General features: G+C 52.7%; 1 protein-coding gene across 1 annotated transcript; it reads right to left on the bottom strand.

Moving 5' to 3' along the window:
• Positions 1-28: 28 nt before the first annotated feature.
• On the bottom strand, positions 29-25,818 carry HCN2 (hyperpolarization activated cyclic nucleotide gated potassium and sodium channel 2). The gene is given in 10 exon segments (XM_019715994.2): positions 29-1,443; positions 2,816-2,980; positions 3,203-3,443; positions 12,962-13,108; positions 14,054-14,272; positions 15,316-15,477; positions 16,213-16,636; positions 25,225-25,717; positions 25,720-25,770; positions 25,773-25,818. Coding segments are annotated over 10 exon segments (2,658 nt in total). The 5' UTR covers positions 25,804-25,818; the 3' UTR covers positions 29-718.

The following is a 25,818-nucleotide window of genomic DNA, read 5'->3' as shown; positions in this document are numbered from 1 at the left end:
GGCGCCAAGCAATCAGATGCAGGCAGGCTGGGCGCCAATGCTGTCGTTTATTGCGCGGAATGGGGATGTGGGGGTTAGTGGGGCATGGGAGGCGTGGTGGGGGTTCTGCTGCCTCGACTTGTCAGTACATTCATCACGAAGGCGGGGACCCCCAGCCTCGCCCCCACACCCATGCACAGCCGGGACTGCCAGCCCCTGGGTGCCAGGCACTGGAGGGCGCTGTGTGTGCCGGCTCTAGGAAGGTCACTGGGGTGCGCATGAACAGGGGCCGGGCCGGTTATTGCATGAGCGCGATGGAGGGAGCGGGAAGCCGACGGGCCAAGTATTGCACTTAAACAGAATCCTCATCGGACGGAGGGCCACCTAAGAGGGTGGGGGCGGGCAGGACTCCACAGCCATCTCCTTTCGGCCACGGGGTGGCCCCGTCCCCTTTTCACAGTTGGGGGAACTGAGGCACCGAGGTGAAGGGAGCCCCCTCGCACACTTGCGAGGCCACCCCTGTGCGTAGGGGTGATGTGGGTGGGCGCTGGGTGATGAGGGGATGGCGGGGGCTCGGAAGGGGCTGCCCCGCCGGCCGGCCTGCCCGTCCAACTACAACTACCTACGACTCCTCTATGGCTTCTGGGGCGGGCGGCCGGGGCGTGCAATGGCATGGCTTTGGTCTGGATGAAGGCCCCGCCCCTGGCCCACCCGGGCCCGCGGGGCGGCGCAGCGAGGGTCACAAGTTGGACGAGAGGCGAGAGCGCGCAGAGTCCAGCGGGTCGAGGCCTCCAGCGGCAGCGGGCGAGGCCGAGTCCCTGTGGTCTGGGCTGGGCACAGCTGCCCGGGCGGCGGGCATGGGCCCCAGGCGTGGCGTGGAGCTGCTGGCCGGACGCGCTGAGGCTGCGGGGCCAGGCCCGGGGGCGCCGTGGGGCAGCGAGGGCTGCGAGGCAGAGAGCGGGCGCGAGGCGCGGCTCAGGCGGCGCGCGGGCAGCGCGGGCCCTGCGCGGGGCGCAGCTGGAGGGCTAGGCGCGCCGCCATAGGGCGAAGTCCGCGGCGCTCTGGGACTGGCGGGCGCACCCAGTGGGCTGGCAGCTGGTGCGGGCCCCGGTGAGGCGGTGGCAGCAGGAGCAGGCCCCGGTGAGGCGGTGGAAGCAGGAGCGGGCCCCAGGGGCAGGCGGCGCACAAGGCGCGGCGAGCCAAGCGCCAGTGGCCCCACTAGCGGGCGCGCCACCTGCGGGCAGAAGCTCATGGCCACCGCCTGCTGAAGCGTGGCAATGGCCGAGGTGACTTGCGGAGGTGGCGGCGGCGGGAAGAGGCCGACGCGTTGGCCCAACTCGGCCTGCTGCACCATCTCACGGTCGTACTTGACGATCTCCTGGATGATGGCATTCTCCTGGTTATTGAACACCCCCGAGTGGAGGTCATGCTGGACCTTGTGCAGCAGGATGGAGTTCTTCTTGCCTGGGGGCGAGGCGGGGGCGTCAGTGTGGAATGCTGTGGGCATCCCGCAGGCGCATCGCTGCGTGTGCTGAGCGCCGCCTGCATACAACAGCCAGGTGTTGGGCACCAACTCTACTGCCAGTGTGCACAGAACACCTGTACACAGCAAGCAGGGGTCAGCCACCTACTCCACAGCTTGTACACAGCTTCAAGTATTGAGCGCCTTCCATATATAGAGGACAGGTATCTAGTTATGCTGTGTATAGGAAGCAGAAACTGAGAGCCTTTGTATTTAGCAAATATGAATGATCTGTATACAACAAGCACGAATCAAGCACCTGATGTGTGTAGCAAGCACATAGAGCGCCTGCTCTATACATAAAGCAGGTATGAGACACCTGTAAACTGCCAGTGTGCATGGAGCATTTCCTGTATACAGCAGTCATGTACTGAACCGCTGTAATATAGAGCAACACGCCCAGAACACTGCCTATTTACAGCCAGAGTGCAGAGTGCTTACCACCTGTGTAGTGAGCACCTGTTGAGTGCCTGCTGAATATAGCAAATATATCTAAGTACCTGCCACTCGAATTTATGTTGAACACCTACTGTACAGAGCAAATTGTTGAGTGCCTATTATATAAACACGTGTTGAGCACTTTCTGTACACAGGAAGTCTTCCCTGATCCCTTGCCACCTTGCCTAGTCCTGCTTTTCCAGCCATTGTGTTTATTCCCATAAGTAGCACTGAGGTCTACCATCTCCCTGCTCCTACATCTAGTCACCAGGAAGTCCTGAGGGCTCCACCTCTCAACTATTCCTGAGATCCCCCCACCTGCAGAATACCAATCTGATTGGGTCTCCTCCTGCCTAGACTCATCCGTGGCTATTGCTCCTGGTTTACTGTCCATATGCCTCTCCCCACAGCTCACAAGGCCGTGTGTGCCAGTCCCTTCCTGCCTCCACAGACTCCTTCCAGCGACCCTGGCTCTCTGGACTCCAGGCCACTTTCCCACCTCAGGGCCTTTGCATATCCTGCGTCCACTCCTAGAACATGCCTTCTCATCCTGATCTCCACTCAGCATCACCAGGAAGCCCCACCACTCCCCCTGCCCTCTGTGACGTAAGCTTCCTGAGGGTGGCACCCAAGCCAGCCTCATGGTCCACCATCTATACCTCTTGGCACATGGTAGGTGCTCACCAAGTAACTGCCAAATGAGCAGAGTTCTGCACAACTGAACACACCCAACACTTTCTTGTTCTTCGGATCGTGGGCTGTGTTTACCCCCGAGAGAGATCCAGACAATCTTGTCTCCTGTCAGCTGGCCATGCCCCCTCCCATCTCGTGCGATCCCCCTGCCATCACAGAGGGCCGACAGCAAGACCCACTCACCGATGCGGTCCAGGCGGTCGATGGCTACCGTCTCAAAGGCCCGCCGCATCATGGGGTACTCCTCCAGCACCTCGTTGAAGTTGTCCACGCTGAGCGAGTACAAGCGGCAGTAGGTGTCAGCCCGAACACTGGCTGTGCGTCGGCCCCGCGTCAGCAGGCAGATCTCTGCGTGTGGAAAGGGAAGCACCTTGGTGGCTCTGAATCACCCTGGGGACCTCCCAGCTGCCGTGAGCGTCGTCCAGCCCACACCTTTGCTAGGGCTGCCGTTCCACCCAGAGGTCCTTCCTAATGGCTATGCCTGCACCCATGTGACCTCCCCACGTCACCCTCCATCCCCAGAAAGAGTCCAGCTCTGTTACCTGCTCCCCAGCCCCTGCAGATGCTCACCCCCAAAATAGGAGCCATCAGACAGCTTCATCTCCTTGTTGCCCTTGGTGAGCACGCTGACCACACCGTGCTGGATGAAGTACATCTTCTTACCAATGGTGCCCTCACGGATGATGTAGTCACCTGGCTGGAATACCTCGAACTTGAGTTTGGTCAGCATGGCCGTGACAAAGTTGGGGTCAGCATTGGCAAACAGTGGCATCGAGGCCACCAGCTTCCGGCAGTTGAAGTTGACAATCTCCTGTAGAGGTGGGAGGCAGGGGTGACATCAGGGCACAGGTCCAGCTCTTGATTCCATCTCACCTTTGGGACTGTTCCACCACTCAGACCCTCAGTTTCTTCATCTGTGGAAGGGGTTTAACACTTTAGCCTGAAAGCCAGCGTCTTACTTATTTAATGGGCAAACACTAGATTTTGTCACCAAAGACAGGAGGAAGAAAAGATGCATGCTGATTCCATACTTAACACTACTGGCAATGCCAACGAAAGCAATTAGACAAGAAAAAGTGACTGCAGACGTAAGACTTGGAAAGGGAAAAGTAAAACTCACTTTACTATCACTTTTAATGTGACTACTGGAAAACTCTAAAGAACCAATGGAAAACTAACAAATAAGGGAAGTTAGTTATAATAACAACTGATAGAAAAAGTCAACATAAAAACCAAGAACATTAAAATGAATCATTGTGGTAGAAGTCAGGCTGACAGTTTGCCCTTGGCAAAAAAGCGTCTGGGGGACTGAAATGTTCCATGTTTGATCTGGGTGGTGGTTACATGGGGATTTCAATTTACAGAACATCCATTGAGTATGCCCTTACAACATGAACAGTCTTCTGTAAAATGAACTTCAATAAAAAGGAAAACTCTCTTTAAAATCAACAGCTTTTATATATGCAAATGAAAACCTTAGAAGAGGATACAGTGGATGAGAAAACCCCATTTAAACCACCATAAAGAGCTACGTAAAATAGTGTGGTATGAAGGTCGCAGTACATGTCCAAATGTGTATAAAGAAAACTCAGAAATGTTCCTGAAAGACACAGGAGACATGAACACACTGTGTTCTAAGATAGAACTCCTCACCATCATAAAGACAAAAGATACCCATTCTCCCTGTTCATGTACACATCTCACATGATACCAATAAAAATACCATCACATTATCCCAATAATAACTGGAGATAGTCAAGTTCATTTAGAACAAGAGAAAAAAAACAGCAGGAAACCCATGAAAAGGGAAAGCAGCGAGGACTAGCCCTCCAAGATATTAAAACATATTGTAAAACTTCACGCACAGAAAGCAGAGAGACCAACAGAATAGAGTAAAAACCCAGAAAAGACCCAAGTGCAATGGAACTTTAAAGGGGTGAAGCCAGATGTTTCAGCCCCATAGCAGATGACCAGAAAACAAAATGGCAATGCGTACATACTTATCAATAATTACATTAAACGTAAATGGATTAAATGATCCAATAAAAAGACAGGGTGGATGAATGGATTAAAAATATGACCCATCTATATGCTATTTAACACTACTTCACTTCAAATAGAAACACACAGAGCCTGAAAGTGAAGCAATGGGAAGAGATATTCCATGCAAATAGAAATGACAAGAAACCTGGGATAGCAATACTAATATCAACCAAATAGACTTTAAAACAAAAAATGTATAAACAAAGACATTACATAATTATAAATGGGTCAATCCAAGAACAGGCAATAACAATTATAAATATCTATACACCCAACATAGGAGCACGTAAATACATAAAGCAAGTATTGATGGGCATAAAGTGAGAAACTGACAGCAATACAATAGTAGGGGGCTTTACTACCACTCACATCAATGGATAGGTCATCCAGACAGAAAATTAATAAGGAAATAGTGACCTTAAATGTCACATTAGACGAAATCAACTTACTAGACATTTATAGAACATTTCATTCCAACTGCAGAATACACTTTCAAGTGCACATGGAACATTCTCCATGATAAATCACATATTAATCCCCCAAACAATCCTCAATAAATTCAAAAAGATTGAAACCATATCAAGTGTCTTTACCCACCACAATGGCATAAAACTAGAAATTAACTACAGGGAGAAACCTGGAAAATACACAAATATGTGGAGACTAAACAACATGCTACTAAACAACCAATGGGTCAAAGTGGAAATCAAACAGGAAATCAACAATGACCTTGAGACAAATGAAAATGAAAACAACTTTTCAAAATTTATGGGATGTAGCAAAAGCAGTTTTAAGAGGAAAGTTCATAGCCATACAGGCTGACCTCAAGAAATAAAACAACCAAATAAACAATCTAACTCTACAGCTAAAGGAACTAGAAGAAAAACAAACCACAAAGTTAAGATCAGAGTGGAAACAAATAAAATATAAAAATTTTAAAAACAGTAAAGATCAATAAAACTAAGAGCTGGTTCCTTGAAATGATAAACAAAAATGAAGACACTACCATAAGAGAAAAACTATAGGCCAATATTCTTTATGAAGATAGATGCAAAACTTCTCAATAAAATATTAATAAACTGGATTCAACAAGACATCTAAAGCAGGGGTGTCCAAACTGCGGCCAGTGGGCCAACTGTGGCCCGCAATCCATTTTTTATTGGCCCGCAGCAAGTTCCAATAATATATTTAGTTTACTTAACTAACCAGGTGAGGCAATACGCACTTCACCTCGAGTGAGTGGCCCGGCTGTTTGTGTATTTTACCGCATATGGCCCTTGGTGAAAAACGTTGAAAAAAGTTTGGACCCCCCTGATCTAAAGGATCATACACCACGACCAAGTGGGTTTTATCCAGGGGATGCAAGGATGGTTCCATATCTGTAAATCAATCAATGTGATTGATTCATTAACACAATGAAGGATAAGAACTGTATGATCATCTCAATAGATGCAGAAAATGCATTTGACAAAATTCAACATCTTTTTATGATAGGAACTCTCAATAAAATGGGTGTAGGAGGAAAGTACCTCAACATAATTTATAAAGGCATATATGACAAGCCCACAGCTCACCCCATACTCAATGGTGAAAAGCTGCAAGCATGTCCTCCCAGATCAGGAACAAGACAAGGATGCCCCCTCTCACTGCTGTTATTCAACATAGTACTGGAAGTTCTAGCCAGAGCAATCAGGCAAGAGAAAGAAGTAAAAGGCATCCAAATTGGGAATGAAGAAGTAAAGCTCACTATTTGCAAATGACCTCTATCTATCTATCTATCTATCTATCTATCTATCTATCTATCTATCTATCTATCTCCCTAAAGACTCCCTCAAAAGACAATTAGAAACAGTAAAATTGCAGGATACAAAATTAACATACAAAAAGCCACTGCATTCCTATATACTAACAGCGAACTATTAAAGAAATTAAGAAAACAATACCATTTAAAACTGCAACAAAAGGATAAAATACCTAGAAATGAACTTAACAAAAGAGGTAAACGACCTGTACACTGAAAACTACAAGACATTGTTGAAAGAAATTGATGAAGACACAAATGGAACGATATTCCGTGTTCATGGACTGGAAGCATTAACATTGCTAACATGGCCATATTACCTCAAATGATATACAGATTTAATGCAATCCCCATCTGAATCCCAATAGCATTTTTCACAGAAATAGAACAAAAAATCCTCAAATAGCATTTGTATGGAACCAGGAAAGACCCTGAATAGCCAATGCAATCCTGAGAAAAAAGAACACAGCCGCATGCTCCATACTCCCTGACTTCAAACTATACTACAAAGTCAAAACAACATGGTACTGGCCAAAAAACAGACACAGACCAATGGGACAGAACTCAGAGCCCATCAATGAACCCACTCATATGACCAACTAATTTTCAACAAAGGAGCCCAAAACATTCAATGGAGAAAGGACAGTCTCTTTAATAAATGGTGCTGGGAAAACTGGACGGTCACATGCAAAAGAGTGAAACTAGATTGCCATCTGAGGCCACACACAAAAATTAACTCAGTGGATTAAAGACTTAAATGTAAGGGGCTGCCCGGTGGCTCAGGCAGTTAGGGCTCCGTGCTCCTAACTCTGAAGGCTGCCGGTTCGATTCCCACATGGGCCAGTGGGCTCTCAACCACAAGGTTGCCAGTTCAATTCCTCGAGTCCGGCAAGGGATGGTGGGCTGCACCCCCTACAACTAGCAACAGCAACTGGACCTGGAGCTGAGCTGCGCCCTCCACAACTAAGACTGAAAGGACAACAACTTGAAGCTGAACAGCACCCTCCACAACTAAGATTGAAAGGACAACAACTTGACTTGGAAAAAAGGCCTGGAAGTACACACTGTTCCCCCAATAAAGTCCTGTTCCCCTTCCCCAATAAAATCTTTAAAAAAAACCCAAAAAGACTTAAATGTAAGACCTGAAACAATAAAACACATAGAAGAAAACATAGGCTCTAAACCTATTGACCTTGGTCTCAGAGAAGCTTTTGTGAATTTGACCTCAGAGGCAAGGAAAGTAAAAGCAAAAATAAAGGAATGGGATTACATCAAACTGAAAAAGCTTCTGCACAGCCAAAAAAAAAGAGATCAATAAAACAAAAGGGCAACCAACTGAATGGGAGAAAATATTTGCAAACGATACCTCAAATAATGGGCTAATATCTAAAATATATAAAGAACTCATACAACTCAACAACAAAAAGACAAACAATCCAATTAAAAAACGGGCAGAGGATCTGAACAGACACTTCCAAGGAAGACACACAGATGGCCAACAGATACATGAAAACATGCTCAACATCACTAGCTATCAGGGAAATGCAACTCAAAAAATTAAGAATAGAGCTACCATATGACCAGCAAGCCCTCTTCTGGGTATCTACCTGAAAAATTTGAAAATACTTATCTGTAAAGATATATGTACCCCTATGTTCACTGAAGCATTATTCATGGTGGCCAAGACATGGAAACAACCTAAGTATCCTTCTACTTATGATTGGATAAAGATGTGAGACACACACACACACACACACACACACACACAATGGAATACTACTCAGCTGTAAAAAAGATGAAATACTGCCATTTGTGACAATATGGATGGATCTTGAGTATCATGCTTAGTGAAATAAGTCAGATGGAAAAAGACAAGAATCATAGGATTTCACTCATGTAGGCTATAAAACAAAAAGCAACAAACAAACTCAGACAACAGAATGGTGGTTACCAGAGTGGAAGTGGGTGGGGGGAAGACATAGAGGGTAAAGGGGGTCAAATATATGGTGACAGAAGGAGACTAGACTTTGCATGGTTAGCAGACAGAGTATACCTGTATTATGAAGTTGTATACCTGAAATTTATATGATGTTGTTAACCAATGTTACCCCAATAAACTTTAATTTGCAGCATAAAGAACAGCATAAAAACTGGTACTGGCATGAAAACAGACACAGAAAATAGATCAATGGAACAGAACAAAGAGCTCAGAGATAAACCCTCGCTTATCCAGTCAACTAATTTATGACAAAGGAGGCAAGGATGTACAATGGGGTACAGACAGTCTCTTCAGTAAATGGTGTTGGGAAAACTGGACAGATACATGCAAACGAATGAAATTAGGCTACTTTCTTATGCCATATACAAGAATAAACTCAAAACAGACTAAAGACTTAAATATAAGACCTGAAACCACAAAACTAGACGTTAATGGGCAGTAAACTCTTTGACATCTGTCTTAGCAATATCTTTTTGATATATCCCCTCAGGCAAGGGAAACAACAAAAAATAAATAAATAGGACTACATCAAACTAAAAAGTTTTTGCACAGCAAAGGAAACCATCAACAAAACGAAAACAACTTACAGAATGGGAGAAGATATTCACCAATGATATATCCAATAAGGGGTTAATATCCAAAATATATAAAGAACTCATACAACTCAAAACCTTACAAACAATCCAATTAAAAATTTGGCAGAGGACCTGAATGAACATTTCTCCAAAGAAGACACACACATGGCCAATAGACACATGAAAGATGTTTAACATCACTAATCATCAGGGAAATCAAATAAAACCACAATGAGATATCATCTCACACCTGTCAGAATGGCATCATCAATAAATCAACAAACAATAAACATTGGTGAGGATGTGGAGAAAAGGGAACCCTCGTGCACTGCTGGTGGGAATGTAAACTGGTGCAGCCACTGTGGGAAACAGTATGGAGGTTCCTCAAAAAATTAGAACTAAACATAGAACTACCTCCTGACCCAGCAATTCCACTGCTGGATATTTATCTGAAGAAATTTGAAAAGATATTTGCATCCCTGTGTTCACTGCAGTGCTATTTACATTAGCCAAGATACGGAAGCACCCTATGTGCCCATCAATAGAGGAATGGATAAAGATGATGTGGTATATCTACAATAGAGTATTACTCGAATACAAAAAAGAATGAAATCTTGCCATTTGTGACAACATGGATGGACCTAGAATGTATTGTGCTGAGTGAAGTAAGTCAGACATAAAGACAAATACCTATGATCTCACTTATATGTGGAATCTAAAGAACAAAATAAACGAACAAACAAAACAGAAACAAACCTATAGATATAGACAACAAGCTGATGGTTGCCCAAGGGGAGAGGCGTGGCAGGTGGGAATAAGAACACAAATGGAAAAAATGAAACTACAAGCATTAGAAGAAAACGGGTGAATTCTGCTAAAATCTACATGGATACAGCAAGCATTAATTGTGAACCTGCTCTATTCAGCAAGCAGGTGTTGGGGTCTACTGTGTACAGCAAGCATACATGGAACTCCTGCTGTATGCAACATAAAAATCACCCATGTCAAGAAAAGAAAAACAAAGCAAAGTTAAAAGACCAACGACCAGGGTCTGGCCCGGTGGCTCAGGTGGTTAGAGCTCCGTGCTCCTAACTCCACAGGCTGCCGGTTCGATTTCCACATGGGCCAGTGGGCTCTCAACCACAAGGTTGTCAGTTCAATTCCTCGAGTCCCGCAAGGGATGGTGGGCTCCGCCCCCTGCAACTAAGATTGAACACGGCACCTTGAGCTGAGCTGCTGCTGAGCTCCCGGATGGCTCAGTTGGTTGGAGTGCGGGCTCTCCACCACAAGGTTGCCGGTTCAACTCCCACAAGGGATGGTGGACTGCGCCCCCTGCAACTAGCAATGGCAACTGGACCTGGAGCTGAGCTGCGCCCTCCACACCTAAGACTGAAAGGACAACAACTTGAAGCTGAACAGCACCCTCCACAACTAAGATTGAAAGGACAACAACTTGACTTGGAAAAGAGTCCTGGAAGTACACACTGTTCCCCAATAAAGTCCTGTTCCCCTTCCCCACAAAAAAAAAAAAAAAAAAAAAGACCAACGGCCATAAGGATGGAAATTTGTATGACAGAGTTAAAGTCCTCCGCGTACGCGGTCTGACAATTAAGTTTGTGAACTCATCCTAGAAAAAGTTCTACACACCTCATTGCTGAATATCACTACAGTCACCTTCGAAGTACTCCCCTTGGGAAGCTATGCACCGACGCCAGCGCCTAGTCCACCCTTCAAAGCAGTTTTGGAACTCTTTTTCTGGAATGGCCATCAGAGCTGTCGTCGCATTACACTTGATGTCCTGAATGTCATCAAAATGTCTTCCTTTCAATATTTCCTTTATCTTTGGATAAAGAAAGAAGTCATTGGGAGCCAGATCAGGTGAGTAGGGCGGGTGTTCCAATACAGTTATTTGTTTACTGCCTAAAAACTCCCTCACAGACAGTGCCATGTGAGCTGGTGCATTGTCGTGATGCAGGAGCCATGAATTGTTGGCGAAAAGTTCAGGTCGTCTAACTTTTTCATGCAGCCTTTTCAGCACTTCCAATTAGTAAACTTGGTTAACTGTTTGTCCAGTTGGTACAAATTCATAATGAATAATCCCTCTGATAAAAAAGGTTAGCAACAGCCTTGCAACAAAGTTCGCGAACTTAATTGTCAGACCTAGTATATAATTTCTTAAAAAAAAACCACACCAAAAGTTCTTTAGAAAAACAAGCAAAAGTTACGGACAGTTCACAGAATGAGAAGCACAAATAAAACAGCCCTAAATACACAGGTCACTAGTGCATCTGGAAACGTCCCTCAGCTGGGATCAGGGGTCCCTGGCGTTGCGGCTGGGCGTGCAGCACAGCACAGGCCCTCAGCAGAGACCAGACACTGCCCTGGACCCTCCGCCCGCTGTCCAGAGCCCCTCCCGCAAATGCGCGAACAAAAGCGCCAAGATGCGCACCCGGTACTGCGCCCAGGGGGCCCACGGAAGGGACGGGGCGTGCAGAGAGGTGGCCGCACCCAGAACCGGAAATGGAAGGATGTAGCAAGAGGGAATTTCCGGCTACAGGACAAGGACGGAAATTCCTGAATATATGTGGTTTTGTAAACTGGCCTTCGGAATTGTGCAAACATTTAAGTAATTATCAAATACAGGTTGCCAAGGCCTGGGGTAGGGGGACGGGGAGTGATGGCTCAGGGGCACGGGTGTCCTTTTGGGGTGATGGTAATGCTGTGCCATTAGACAGTAACAATGGTTGCACAGCTCTGAATATACTAAAAACCACTGAATTTTATGCATCTTGTTGTCTATGAGTCATATTATATGAATGAATGGATGGATGAATAATTATCAAATACAATTAAACATCTTCAGTGTCATTAACCACAGCACCTGCTCCCTAGGAGGCAATGTCTGTGAATGGCTCCCCACCCTCAAAAACACAGCATGGGGGGTGGGGGGAGGTTAGGAGGGCGCAGTGCCCCCTTCCTCTAGCCCTTATTAGCTTCCCTCTCCATCCTTGCCCCGTTTCCTAAGGGCCCTGGCCGTGCCCTCCACCCAGGACAACACAGGCTCACATCCACCTGGCTCAGACATCACCACACCAGCCCCCTGCCCACTCCAGTCATTCCCAGAGCTTCTCCCATTGGTCCCCCAAGGGCACAAGGCAGGGTCACAGATGGCACTCAGTAATTGATGGAAGAGTATTGTGGGCTGAACTATATCCCCCAAATATGTTGAAGTCCTGAACCTCCGGTACCCAGGAATAGGACCTTATGTTGAAATAGGGTCTTTGCAGATATCATTAGTTAAAATGAGGTCACACTGGAGTAAAGTGGGCCCCAAATCCAATAACAAGTGTCTTTATAAGAAGAGGTGACACACAGGGAGAGAATCGTGCAAAGACAGGCAGATGTTTGGTGTGACATATCTATAAGCTAAGGGATACCAAGGACAGCCAGGTACACCAGAAGCTGGAAGACATAGGAAGGACCCTCCCCTGGAGCCTCTGGAGGGAGTGGGACCCTGTGACACCTGGATCTGGGGCTTTTGGCCCCAAAATGTGGAAGGATGAATTCCTGTTGTTTTAAGATGCCCAATGTGTGGTTACTTGTCACAGCCGCCCCAGGAATCTTGCCCAACATCCCCCAGGCTGTTAGGGGCAGAGCAGGCATTCCCAGGACAACCTGCCCTGGGCTGGCCCTCTCCAGGCTGCCTTTCCTCTGCTTGCCCCCTCTGTCTAATACACACTCCAAATAGGGTAAGTGGAGTCCGCTAGAGGGTGAGAGGACCCAGGGCTGCAGGGGCTGGAGGCTGGCGGAGGCACCATCTAGCTTGCTCCCTCCACGCCCATCTCTGGGACTGGCAGCCTGACTGGGGCATCTGGATCCCCAGTTGAGCCCAGGGCCCACAGCCACCTCACCTCCCGCAGGGGCCCGTTGAGTTCGCCCAGGATGCTGTCCTCGTCAAACATCTTGCCCTGGTAGCGGTGCTCGTAGTAGTCGTGGATCTTCTGGCGGAAGTCAGCAGGCAGCTTGTGGAAGGACATGTACTGCTCCACCTGCTTGTACTGTAATGGGGCGGGGGCCTGGGTCAGCCTCACCGGGTAACAATACACATGGCCACCCAGTTACATCTGGGTCCCAGATCATCGCCGATGACCTTTAATATGAGCAGATCTTGGGCCATCCTTAGGACATGCACATGCTAACAAGTTATTCCTTGTGTCCTGAAGTTTATTTGGCAACCCCACCCCTGGGAAATGGGTGCACAGCCTGATTCCAGGCTCCCAAGATGCTGGAGCCCCATTCCAGAGGCCCCCAACTCTGCTTGTGGCCCTGGCACCCCTCCCCCAGGATCTTCCTATAAACCACCTGCTCAGCCCCTAAGGAGGGCAGGGATATGGGTACGAGGCAGGGGTGCCAGTCCCTGCTGTCCCCAGGATGGCACCCCCAGGGGTGCCCCAGCCCGGTTTCTGCCCCGGCTCCACCCGGCCACAGCTGCCCTGAGCTCAGCGGAACCCGTGACGGCAGGCGGGTGGCGGCACCAGCTCATGTTTGGGTGTGAGGCTGCGGCTTCTGGGCAGCCAGGGTGCTGGGCACTGGGCCCAGCTGACCCGGCCGACCTAACTGGCACTGCTGGGGGTGTTCCTAGCTGCCCGGCCAAGGGCAGCCAGGGCAGAAAGACAGCTTGGGCATGGTGGGGAGGCCACACTCGTCTTTAGCCTTAGAGAGGGAAACCAAGGCAGAGTAGACCTCGAGGTTGAACTACAGAAAGGGCTGGCTTGTGGGGACCAGCGCCTGCTGTCTCTCAGCCCTTCCCGGTCCCTGGCCCTCAGACTAGCTCCATGGAGGCTCGCCCCACCGCAAGGCTCGGTCCAAGTAGCCAAACATCCTTGCTCCCCAAGAGGCCTCTTCCGTGGGCCTAGACAACCGGTATGTCCTCGAGTGACCCTGAGGAACTTCTACTCCTAACCACAGCCACAGACCCCTCTAGAATCCCCATGCCCCCAGACCTTCTCTTGGTACTGGCGCCTCGAAGAGTCCAGTGACTGGATGAGGGCGGTGGCGTGGCCGATGAACATGGCGTAGCAGGTGGCGCCCACGATCATACTTAGCATCGTCAGCCAGATGTCGGTCATGCTCTCAGGTGCCTGCCGTCCATACCCGATGCACAACATATGGCTCATGGCCTTGAAGAGCGCGAAGGAGTAGAGCTCGCTCCACGAATGGTTCTGCAAGGCCACCGGTTGGTGGGTGGGCAGGCGCTCATGGCCCCCAGGGAGCCCCTTGGCCCAAAGGGCCGCACCTGCCTGTCCTCCCCTCCCCCAGGCACCTGAGGTGACAAGCTTCCCACGTCCAGAGGTAACCGAGAAACAGCACATGTGCTACAGTGAGTGGCAGGGACAAGTATGAAGCTGCTTCCCCACATCACTCCTAGGGAAACTGAGGCTCAGAGGGGCCATAGCCTGGCCCTGGGGTCTCAGGAGCCCCTATCCCTTTGTATCTGCTGATCAGTGTGTCTGTGAGGCCAAGAGGATGTGAAAGTTTCAGGGACACTGGGGCCGGTAAGCTGGGGACACTGGAATCCAATCAGAGGGGGCCAGGAGGGTGGAGGCATCAGGCAGAGCCAGGAGGACCCCCCCAACTCCCCCAACAGTCCTCAGTTGACCCGGCAGGGGGAGGGGTGCAGTGGGGCCTGTTCAGGAAACAGGACAGTATGCCGGGTGTCGGGCCAGACAATGAGCTGCCTCAGCCAGGCAGCTGTGCCAGGCGCCGGTGCACGCCTGAGGGTGTTCCCTTTGCTGCTGCCCCTCGCTCATCAACTACCCCCTGCTCCTGCCCGGGTCTGAGCACATCCCACCCCACATGTGCCGGAGGCTCAGCCCTCTGGGGCAGGAGAAAGATTTCTTGTGGTGCTGCCGGGAACCCAAGACTTGGCCCATTCAGCGGTCGGTATTTCAGCCAGGAAGCAACTGGTGACTGGGACTCGCTTGGAGGATTTTTCTCTCTTATGGTCCATGATACTACGTTCCTATTTGTCTTTTAAATACATTTATGTACATAGAAAGTGGACTCAATCGGAAAAAACATGATGATATGTCTAGGTGACAAAAGTTGTCACAGTCACACTGGAATGATCAAGGAGCTGCCTGTCCATGGTCCCAGAGGGCACGAACCTGGGACCTCTCTGGGATTCACTTTGGGGTCTGTAAAGCGGGGATGGGATCCGATGGGGCGTGGCCAAGCGGGGCGGGGCCCAGGGCGGGGCGCTCACCACCATGCCGTTGATGGACACCCAGCAGTTGCGCGGGAAGTCCTGCAGCATGGGCACCAGGAACTGCAGGCAGCCGTCCCAGTGGCACAGCAGCAGCATCATGCTGATGAGGTTGCAGATGCGCATGACCGCGCTCGCCAGGTCGTAGGTCATGTGGAAGATCTGGGGCGGGGAGGGCATGTGAGGGAGGAAGGCGCCCCCAGACCGGACCTTCAGACCCCTCCTTGCGCCCCCCACTCCCAGGGGGTCCCACTGCCTTTCGGATTAATGAAATGTCCTGCAGGAGAGCACGTGGCCCCTGCCCAACCTGCCCCCACGCCCCTCTCCCAGGACCACCTCCCTTCCTGCAAACCTTTCGCTGCCCGATTACCCCCCCTTGGAGCCTTGTCGCTGCCCTGGAAACGGGGCAACATCGTTGGGGACAGGTGGTCCAGAGGCAGTTTTAGATTTGGGGGACAAGGGTGTAACTTCACTTCCGTGAGCCTCAGTTTCCCCATTGCCAATGGAGCTGTGGATTCCTCCTCTTACAGGGCAGAATGAAGGGAAAGGGCGCGGGTGTGTCAAAGGTCCACGCTGTGTTCTGACCCCAGCCGGCGGCTGTACACCCTTCTGGGACCCCGCTCGTGGCCCCCACTATGCCCAGGTTCCACCCCCTATGGTTTGTAGGCCCCTTACAGCAACCCTTAGGACCCTGCCCCAAGCCCCCATGACCCTTCTCCTGTGCCTATAAACTCGTTCTCCCTGTGGCCCGGCTCCTAGGTCCTCATAGCCCGTCTAGAGCCTTCCATCATGGCCCCACCTTGTTGCTCCTGGTGTCCTCACAGCGCCACCCCTGCAGCCATGGCCCCGCCCACAGCGTGTTCTCTCACAGCCCTGGCCTGCAGCCCATGCCCTCACCTCCTCCCATTGGTGGATGTAGCGGATCAGGCGCGACAGGCGCAGCAGGCGGAGCAGGCTGAGGATCTTCGTGAAGCGCACGATGCGCAGGGCGCGCGCCGTCTTGTAGACCTCAGAGTCAATGCCTTTCTCCACAATGAGGAAGATGTAGTCCACGGGGATGGAGGACACAAAGTCCACCACGAACCATGTGCGCAGGTACTTCTTCTTGATCTTCTCGGGGTCCAGGATGATCTCGGTGTTGTCCTCGATCACGATTCCCGTGCGGAAGTTCAGCACCAGGTCCATGAGGAAGAACGTGTCCGAGACCACGTTGAACACGATCCAGGGGGCCGTGGTCTCGTCCTTGAAGAAGGTGATGCCCACCGGGATGATGATGAGGTTTCCCACCATGAACAGCAGCATGGTGAAGTCCCAGTAGAACCTGAGGGAGGCGCGGGCCGTCAGCCCCCACCCTTGCCCGACGCGCGCAAGCGCCTTCGAGGGCCAGCCCAGATTCCGCCTCTCGCAAAGCCAAGACTTTGGCCCTGGGTCATGGCTAGTGGACTCTGCCTTCAGGAAGTCCTCCCACCCCCCGACAGCACCCCACTGCCCACTGGAGTTCCCCAACTCGAGGCCCTCCCACTGGCCCAGTTCCGACCTTCCCTTCGTGAAGCACAAGACCTCACAGAGCCTACGAGAATACTGAAAAATTGGCTAAGCGTTTCCCTTGATCAAAAGGCCCACTGCGCCAGGCACAAGGTTGGTGTCCAAGGGACAAGAAAGGAGAGGGGAGACAAGCAGAGAGGTGGTGAGTAGAGGGCTTGGAATGAGGCGGGGGTGGCGGTGAGGGGGGACTGAAGGGTACAGGGTGGGAGCTGGACATGGCAGCTTGATGTCGGGCTGCAGGGCCTGGACGCTATCCTGAGCAGGCAGGCTTCCACATGGGGCACTGGCTATATTTCCATTTCAGGAAGCAACCGTGGGGGCCACCAACAGGGAGGCAGCGGGGTGCCAGTCCAGCAAGGAGAATGCCAAGGCTGGGCAGGGCCAGAGCGGAGGGCTGAGACCGTGGGAGCTATCCAAGCAACAGAACTTGGCAACTGCTGGGACATTTAATGTGACAAATACGCCTGAAAAAGTGATGACTGGTTGCTTCCATTCCCAAATACACTCAGGACAGTTACTGTGTTTCCCTGAAAATAAGACCAGGTCTTATACCGTATTTTCCCGAAAATAAGACTGGGTCTTATATTAATTTTTGCTCCAAAAGATGCATTAGGTCGTATTTTCAGGGGATGTGATTTTTTCATGTACAACAATCTACATTTATTCAAATACAGTCATGTCATCATCGTCTTCTGGAAAATCGTCATAATGTACTAAATGCGTCTGTCTGGCTGATGATCTTAACTGGGGCTTATTTTCAGGGTAGGTCTTATTTTTGGGGAAACATGGTACAGGTCCCCGAGGTCGATTCTAAAATTCTACCTGGAAAGTGCTCTCAGAAAAGGACCTGTCCATTCAAGCAATATCTATTGATGGCCAGGCACGGAGTTCTGAATAAAGTGTCCATGAGGACAGATGCCTCAAAAGACCACATGGACAGATGACCGGCCCTGCAGCAACTGAGAAAATATAAGTCAAAACCACTCTGAGGGAGAACTGTCTGTTCCTCAAAAAGTTAAACCAAGTCACTATATGACCCAGCAATTCTACTCCCAGGTGTGTACCCAGAGGACTGAAAGTGGGGACTCAAATAGGTGCTTGTGCTTCCACGTTCAAGGCAGCAGATTCACAGCGGCCACAAGGTAGACACAGCCCACATGTCCATCCACAGATGAGCGTGGCCCATCCACACATGGGAGTGATACTTGGCCGCACCACAACGTGGATGGCAGCTCAGTGACAGCAACCAAACACACAAGGACACACAGTGTGTGATTCCATTTATGTAAAATGTCCAAATAGGTACATCCACAGACAGGAAGTAGGTTCGTGCTTGTCAGGGCCTGGGGAAAGGGGCTGTAGAGTTTCTGTTTTGGAAAATGAAAAATGTCTAGAAATGGATGGGGTGATGGTTACGCAACACATTGTGATTATACTTTATGCCACTCAATTGTACTTTTAAATGGTTAAATGCCAAATTTTATGTTTTATACACGTGTTAACATTATAAAAGAAAAAAACACTGAAGCCTTGGGGGGGGGGGTCTCAGTGATGAGCAGGTGCCCCAGATTGGGGGGTCTGAGTCCCACACGCTGTCTAGATTCAGGCAAAGGAGGGTGTCAAATTTTGAAGTCAATTATTTGATTTTGCCTTTAATGCTGCGAGAAGAGCACCCACCCCCAGATTATGTCAGCCTTTTCAGGTTTCTTTGGGTCTTCAAACCCAGGCGGGTTTATGCAGGGCCCTCCCCATCGTGACTGGAGTCCCTACGTCCACTCAGAGAAAGTTCCATCACATGTGTGTGGGACAGTATTTGGAAGGACAGTGTCTGGAAGGATGCCACTCCCTGGGCTCCTCTGGGATGGACAGAAGATGAGACTGAGGTTCCCAGGGGCTGGAGTGTGTAAATAAAAAGTTGTGAGCCCAGAACTGGCTACAGTGAGCTCCCTACTTCGGAGCCTCTGTCATTTGGCTCCTTCTGGACAGCACAGCAAAGGAAGAGCTATTAACACCACGTCTGCTGGCTGGTGCTCCACTCCAGGAAACTGATCCCAAGGAAATTGTCCAAGAGGAAGAGAAAAGTGATTTGGACCAACATGTTCACAGGAGCTCAGTATGCAAGAGCCAAAGGTTGGAAGGGACCCAACGTCTACCACTGTGGGGGCAGCAGCCAGCCCTGGCTGACACCCACTTCTCCCTGCCCACTGGCAGGCGTGACTTTGGGCAGGTCCCTCCAGCCCCTGCAAACCTCAGTCTCCTTCTATCCATCCCAGAGGAGCCCAGGGAGTGGCATCCGTTGAGGGTCCTTCTGGGCACTGTCCCACCCACATGTGATGGAATCTACTCTGAGTGGACTTGGGGACTCTGGTAATGATGGGGAGGGCCCTGCCTAAACCCGCCTGGGGATGGAGGAGCTCAAAGGGCTGACATAAAGTGGGCAAAACTGCCAGAAATTCCAGACCTTCTTTTGCCTGAATCTAGACAAGGTGTGGGGCTCAGACCCCTGATCTGGGGCACCTGCTCCTCCTTGAGACCCCTGGGCCCCAGCATCCAAAGGGGTTCAGGGGCCCCACCTGTCTGCTGCCCCCTCCCCCACTCCCAACCTCCAGAGCATCCACTGTAGAGCTCCTAATCCACCTCCACCCTCTGGAATGAGACCTACCTCTCCCCCATTTCAGGGCCCGTGCCCTGGTACAGAGCAAGCAGGAAAGCGTAAGTGAAGGCCAGCAGGCCTAGAAACCAGCTAAATGGCCACAGAGCATGAGGGCATGATCCTTGACAGGTGACACTTCAGACATTCCTTTTATTCCTGGGGTGTGGGAGAGGGCAGGCAGCAGTCTCCCCCACTGACAGACCAGAGAGTGGGGGCAGGAACTGAGAGCTGGCCCAGGGCCTGTCCTCTGTCTACGGCCCACTCTGGAAACTCCTCGCTCAGGGCTCGAGCCCAGCCCCATCGTGTGCTGTGTCCTGTCTTCCCACTCTGGGTGGTGTCCCCCGGGCTTATGAGGAGTTGGAGCAGAGGGCAGGGGACTGGACAGAGGCTGAGGGACAAGACAGCCTGGGGCCTTCCCCAGGGCCTCCTGCTCCAACTGGGATGCCCCCAAATGGGCCTGCTGCCTTGACCCGTGTGCTCTCCAGCCAGCCTGATTCCCCTGGAAAGGGGCAGGCGAAGCAAGAGTCCTGGGGTACTCTGTGGCGGAGGACAGAGGAAGCCGGGGTGCCTGCCCCAGCATGCCACATTTTCCTTGCCCTGCCCAACCCCCTTGGGCTGTGCAGCCTGGGACTGTACTCTCCTCTGAGCCACAGTGCCTCATCTACCCAATCCTGGCAGCCCTTTCCTCAATGGGTCACCTCAGGGACCACTGGGATGTCACCAGGCAGCCAGAAGGGGGTGGCACACAGTTAGCCCTCAGCTACCCAGAGCCTTCGATGACGATAATTAAATTCTGTGTTCTAAAATCTTCCCTAACAACAGTGGGGTCCCCGCTTCTGTGGACACACCGGGAGGGCAGTGGCCAGTGGGCCAGTTCACAGCTTGTTTGCGGAGAGAAGCGCAGGCCAGAGGGACACAGGGATGAGGCTGGGGTTTCCCTGTAGATGGGAGGGAGCCTGGACCCTCTCCCAGGTGCACCTGCACAGGCTGGTGACCTCAGTGGGGCTCTGGTGGCCACCAGCATGACCTCAGTCCTGCTTTAGCAGCTGCCCAGCCATTCTCTTGGCTCAGATGGAGAAACCAAGTCATGCCAAGTATGAAGTGACAAGACCCTGGTGGCCAGACACACCCCGCTGGCTGGAGGTTGGCTGAGGCCCTGTGGCTGTTGGTCAGGGACATGGTGAGCTCCCTCCCTGCAGTATGTGCGAACCAGGAACCTGGGGAATTACAGATGGAAAATCCAGGGATTAGGGGCCCGGTTAGTGATTAAGGATGAGCAGGGGACTAAGAATTAGGGGCCTGAGCCCTCAGATGTGAATTATGGAGAGGTGAGTGTCACGGATTAGGAAAGGGAGATTCTTATGGGGGAAGACACTGGACTCTGGGGTGATCCCAAGGCAGTACAGACTGGGGGCCAGTGATGTGCAAGGCCTGAAGGATACACAGCGACCAGATAGACCTGCCTCCCTCACGGCCCCCAGCCGGGCGGGGAGATGGGTCCTCCACACAAACAGACGGAAAGGATCCTTCAGAGAGTCTACTCTAGCCAGGGTGGACAGGGAGGGCTCCTTGGAGGAGGTGGCAAAGTATGGGAGGCACTGTACCTCTGGCAGAGGGAGCAGCAAGTGCAAGGGTCCTGTGGCTGATTGGGGTTTCCACTTCCAAGGCTGGCTGGGCGGCCTGGGGCTGGAGCAGACGGAGTGAAGGAGGTAAGAGGAGATGAAGGGAGGCAGGCAAGAGGGGGACTCAGCAGGGTCTTGGAGGCTGCGGTCAGGAGAGGTTTTAAGTGAGGGGGAAAGATGGACACATGTATCTTAAGATGCCCCTGCTGGCAGCCGGAAGGCCAGGAAGAGGGCAGAGGACAGTGTCTAGGCAGGAGATGGGGGTCACCTGTGCTGGCTGGATTTGGGGTGGGTTTGTTAATGGGGGAAAGTGAGGCAGGATCTGGCCTGTGCAATCGGGTGACTGAGGAAGGGGCCCCCTGAACCCTGGGGATTATCCTTGGGCCCTGGGGTGTTGAAGCAGGAGACTTGGGGATGTAAAGTTTTAAAGCAGGGAATTCAGGGACCAGAGATTCAAAATTCTGGCAGGAAGGCCCTGGAGTGAGGAGGCCATGGCCACCCACCGCCCATGATCTTCCTAACTGGGGAATGGGTTTGTCCACTGCCCCCCACTCCAAGTGCCTTTGTGCAGGGTCTGCAGTCAGGGAAACCCTCACCCTTGCTCCCCCCCCAGCCCTGGATAATGTGGGGTTTATTCCTGTGAGCTAATGTAGGGATTTGCAGAGAGCCCCCCATCCTGATCTCCTGTTGATCCACTGGGCCATCTGGCGTGGGGGACAGAGGCCTTCAATGTGGTCAGGTTGTTCAAGCCCCTTCCAACAACACAGTTCTGAGGGGGACCCCAGAGGAGGCGACAGAACCCATGCAGGTCCATGGGTTCTGGCTTTGTTTAAACTGCTCTGAGGGCCAGGAAAGAGACCGACTCATCTCTGTCTCCCATGCCAAGCCTCGAGTGGTAGACAGTTCAGGAACATTGAACTGAAAATCAGCAGCAGCAAGAGTGACTAAAGTCAGACCTCAGAGGCACTCATAGACTTAAGATGAAAGGCAGTAAGGAAGCCACTTGCCCAAACTCTCTAGGAAGATGAGGACTCCACCTCCCCAGACCAGAGCTCCCCCAGACCTGCCCTGTACCCATGCATGCCCCTCGGCAAGTTCAGAGACATCCTGGGTGCCCACTGTGACGGGACCTAGACAGACCCTCACACCCATGGTGAGCGCTGAGGGGCAACTAGGCAACACCAAATGAAAAGGCTGCTTCTGAGTGTCCGGGCAGCAGACACGATAACAGGTTGAGAACAGCAGGGCACATGGCCTGGGGGAGGCGACGTGTGAGCTGGGAGTTGAAAATCAGAAGCACTGAGGTGAAGGCATGCACAGCAGGGGAGACCAGCTCCTGCAAAGTTACTCCATAGGCAGGGGAGGAAGAAGGTGCGGGTTTTGGGGCCCAGAGAGGTGCTGGCATGGCTGGGAATGCCAGACACCTCCTTCCCCTCGTACCACCACCATCGCATATCTGGGGAAATTGAGGCAGGTAGGCACTCAAGGCCAGGCATAGGCTTGAAGTAGACAGCCCCGAAACACCCTCTGCTAACATCCCTGCACCCTGGATGCCCCATTGAGGGTCTCGCAGAACGAGGCATAGGCTGGGCTGTTCCAGTTTACCAAACAGTAATTGTCCCGTTCTTGGTGCCAGGCAGGTGCCAGGCCAGTTTTCATGGGATGGGCTCCACTGGCAAGCAACGAAGTCATAGCTCAAGGAAGTGGAGACACCACCTCATCACCTCCCTTTCCCTTTTAAATCGGGTACAGTGTGTGGGCACGGACCCACCAACGGGGGGATGGTAACTGTATCACTGGGTTGTGGGGACACAAGGAGACAAAAGCAGGAAAGTAGATCAAGAAAGTCCCCTCCCCATCACTCCATGAACAGTTTTTTTAAACATAGACTTAAACAGAGAGGACGCATGGCACACTTCTGGGCACCCCCAACATCTGGAACACCCCCAGAATGTCTTTTCCTCCCATGTCTTCTTGTCCTGGATGGAACATGGCCAGAGGCCAGGCTGCCTGGCAGTCAAGAGCTTGGACACAGGGGCCAGCCTGCCCAGGTGTGAATCCCTGATCTGCCCCAGATGAGCTGTGTGGCTTGGGGCAAGTGACTTTACTCTCTGCCCCCTTTCTTCATGTGTATACACGGGTGGCTGCAGCACTCACCGCACAGCTGATGTGAGGATTGAATCAATATTCATAAGGTGTTCCCAAAGCACCTGGCCCAGGAAAGGAAGCACTGTTCTGGTCATGTGCTTGGGTCCTGTCTCTAAATCAGAAGGGTCTAGAAGGAGCACAGTTCCCACAGAATGGGAGTTGTAGAGGTCCTGCTGCACCCCAGCTTTGCTACAGTCTGTTTTTCTATTTGACTGTGGCTCCCCCAGTCCCAACTACAGGTCATTAGCCCCCTCAATGCTTGTTCACCCCATTTTACAATTTATCTCCCCAGCCCAGACCATGTGGCCTGCCCAGGGTTCCACAATAGGGCACAGGATGGGGAGCCCGACTGCTCTAGGCACCCTTCACCTAAACCCCACACTACCTCTTCTGCAGCCAAGAGGAAGACCAGGGCCACCCACTGCCCCGGGGAATGCTGCAGGCAGATGTCCTGGAGGAAATGGGGAATGGGGGAAGTGGTCACTTTCTGTAGCTATCTCCCCCAGCCCACATGTCCCCATTGTCCCTTCCCAGATAGCTGGCACTAGCTCCCCATTTCATATGACCCTTCACAACCGGGACACTGACCCAAGGGCTCCTAGCCTGGACCACCTAAAGAGGAATGCTGAGACCCCGTGCAGGTGGAGGCCATCCAGATGCACCCTATCTGGGCTGCCCTTGGGTCCCCCCCTCCACTGGCCTCTCAAAATCCAAGCCATTGGTCAAGGCTGTATTCACCTCCTAGGGAAGGTCTGGGGGGTGAAATGTTGGAATCCTGGACTTTATTCCAGGTTTTGTCCTGTACTTGTGTGCCCCTGGGCCTTAGTTTCCCCAGCTGTCAAGTGGCGACCCCCGACGTTGGAGGCGGGAGGGGCTCAGGCCTGGGGTGGGGAGACCCGCAGCGTGCTGACATCTGATAGGCTCTGAGAGGAGGCTGGGCCGCTGTCCGTGGTCCTGACACCGCTCCTGCTCTGGGCGCGTCCCACATGGCCCCCACTCACGTACACATAACCTCACATCCACTGCCCACCGGTGCACACCCACCCGGACACACGCACACACACACACACACACACAATCTCTCCCTAACACAGCACTGACCCACCACGCAGACACACCCCTAGGGACACGCCTACCCCCGCCCCCGTTACTCGGCCCACACCCTCAGGACACTCGGCCCCCCTAAGTCACATGCTTGTGATCACATACACGGTCTGCAGTGATACGCACAGTCTACACTCGCAGGCCACAGAGCGCACGCCCAGGAACAAGAACTGCAAACATACACCGCGGTGACCCTGCACCTGGCCTCGCTGAGCCTTTCCACGCATCAGTCAACTGGTTTAAGTCATATCTACATCTACACACCCACCGACAAGTGCACACCACCCAGCGGCAGGGACTGATGCGGTTCAGAGAAGACACAGCCGGGAAACCCCAGTACGCTCAGCGCCCCCTCCTCGCGCCATACTCAGGCCGGGCCCGGACGCGCCTCCCTGCGGCATGGGGCGCAGGTGGAGATCTTGGGAGCAGGCTGTGTCCGCTTAACCCTTTCTCCGCCAGCCTCTCCTGGACGCGTCCTTCCCGGGCGCCCTTCCTTCCTCCTTCCTTCTGCTCCGCCGCATCCCCGGCGCCCACGTTCCCCTCTATTCGTCCTCTGGGTCCATCCGAGCACAGACCCTGGCCCTGCGGCCAGTGATACGAGACCACTCCACAGGGTGGGGGATGTCAGGGTGCGTGGGAGGGGAAGCGCCAGGGTCCCGGCGGGAGTATGCGCGCGCCTCCCAGTGCCCCTCCAAGGGCGGAGCTTCGCGCCCAGGTCATTCTGGGGCGGGTCCCGGACGCGCCCGAGGTCACCGAGGGTCCCCGAGGTCACCCGCGGGGCACGCCGCCCCACCCTCCCCGAGGCGCTCCAAGGACGGTCCCTCCGGGTGACGGTACCTGAAGTCGCTGTACGGGTGGATGATCCAGGCCCCCGCCGACTTGACGCGCTCCTGCTCGCGCTCTACGGCCTTCTGGCTGCCGAACATCCGCAGCGAGAACTTGTTGACGCCCGGCTGCAGGAGCGCGCCGAACTGGCGCTGCATGAAGCTGGCCTGGCTGCCGTGTGGCTCTCCCGCCGGGCCCGCCTCCTCGCTGCCGGCCTCGTCCGCCGGCCCCGGCCCCGCGGCTGCCCCACGGCACGAGAACGACACCTTGGGCCCCCGCGCCGGGCCCTCGAGCCCCGCGGGGCTGCACTGCGGCTCACCGCGCCCGCACTCTCCATTAGGGCTGCCCTTGGCCGTGTTCGCGGCGCCCGGGGTGCCCGGGCGGCCGCACGAGCTGTCGCGGCTGCGGAGCCGGGCCCGCGGGCCGCCCTCGTCCGCCGCCTCCGGGGGCGCCGCCTCGGCTCGGGCCGACTGCTGGAGGGGCGCGGGCCCGGGGCCCGGAGGGGCGCGGGCGGCGGCGGCGGCGCCGGCCCAGGCGCGGGGGTCGCGCCCGGGCTCTCCCAGGCCGCCCGCCGCCCCCGCGCGCGTCCATGGCGAGGCGGCGCCG

The sequence above is a fragment of the Rhinolophus sinicus genome, linkage group LG07 (assembly GCF_036562045.2).
Source record: "Rhinolophus sinicus isolate RSC01 linkage group LG07, ASM3656204v1, whole genome shotgun sequence".
Taxonomy (NCBI): Eukaryota; Metazoa; Chordata; class Mammalia; order Chiroptera; family Rhinolophidae; genus Rhinolophus; species Rhinolophus sinicus.
The sequence above is the reverse complement of the archived record's forward strand: the minus strand, read 5'-3'. Positions and strand labels throughout refer to the sequence as shown.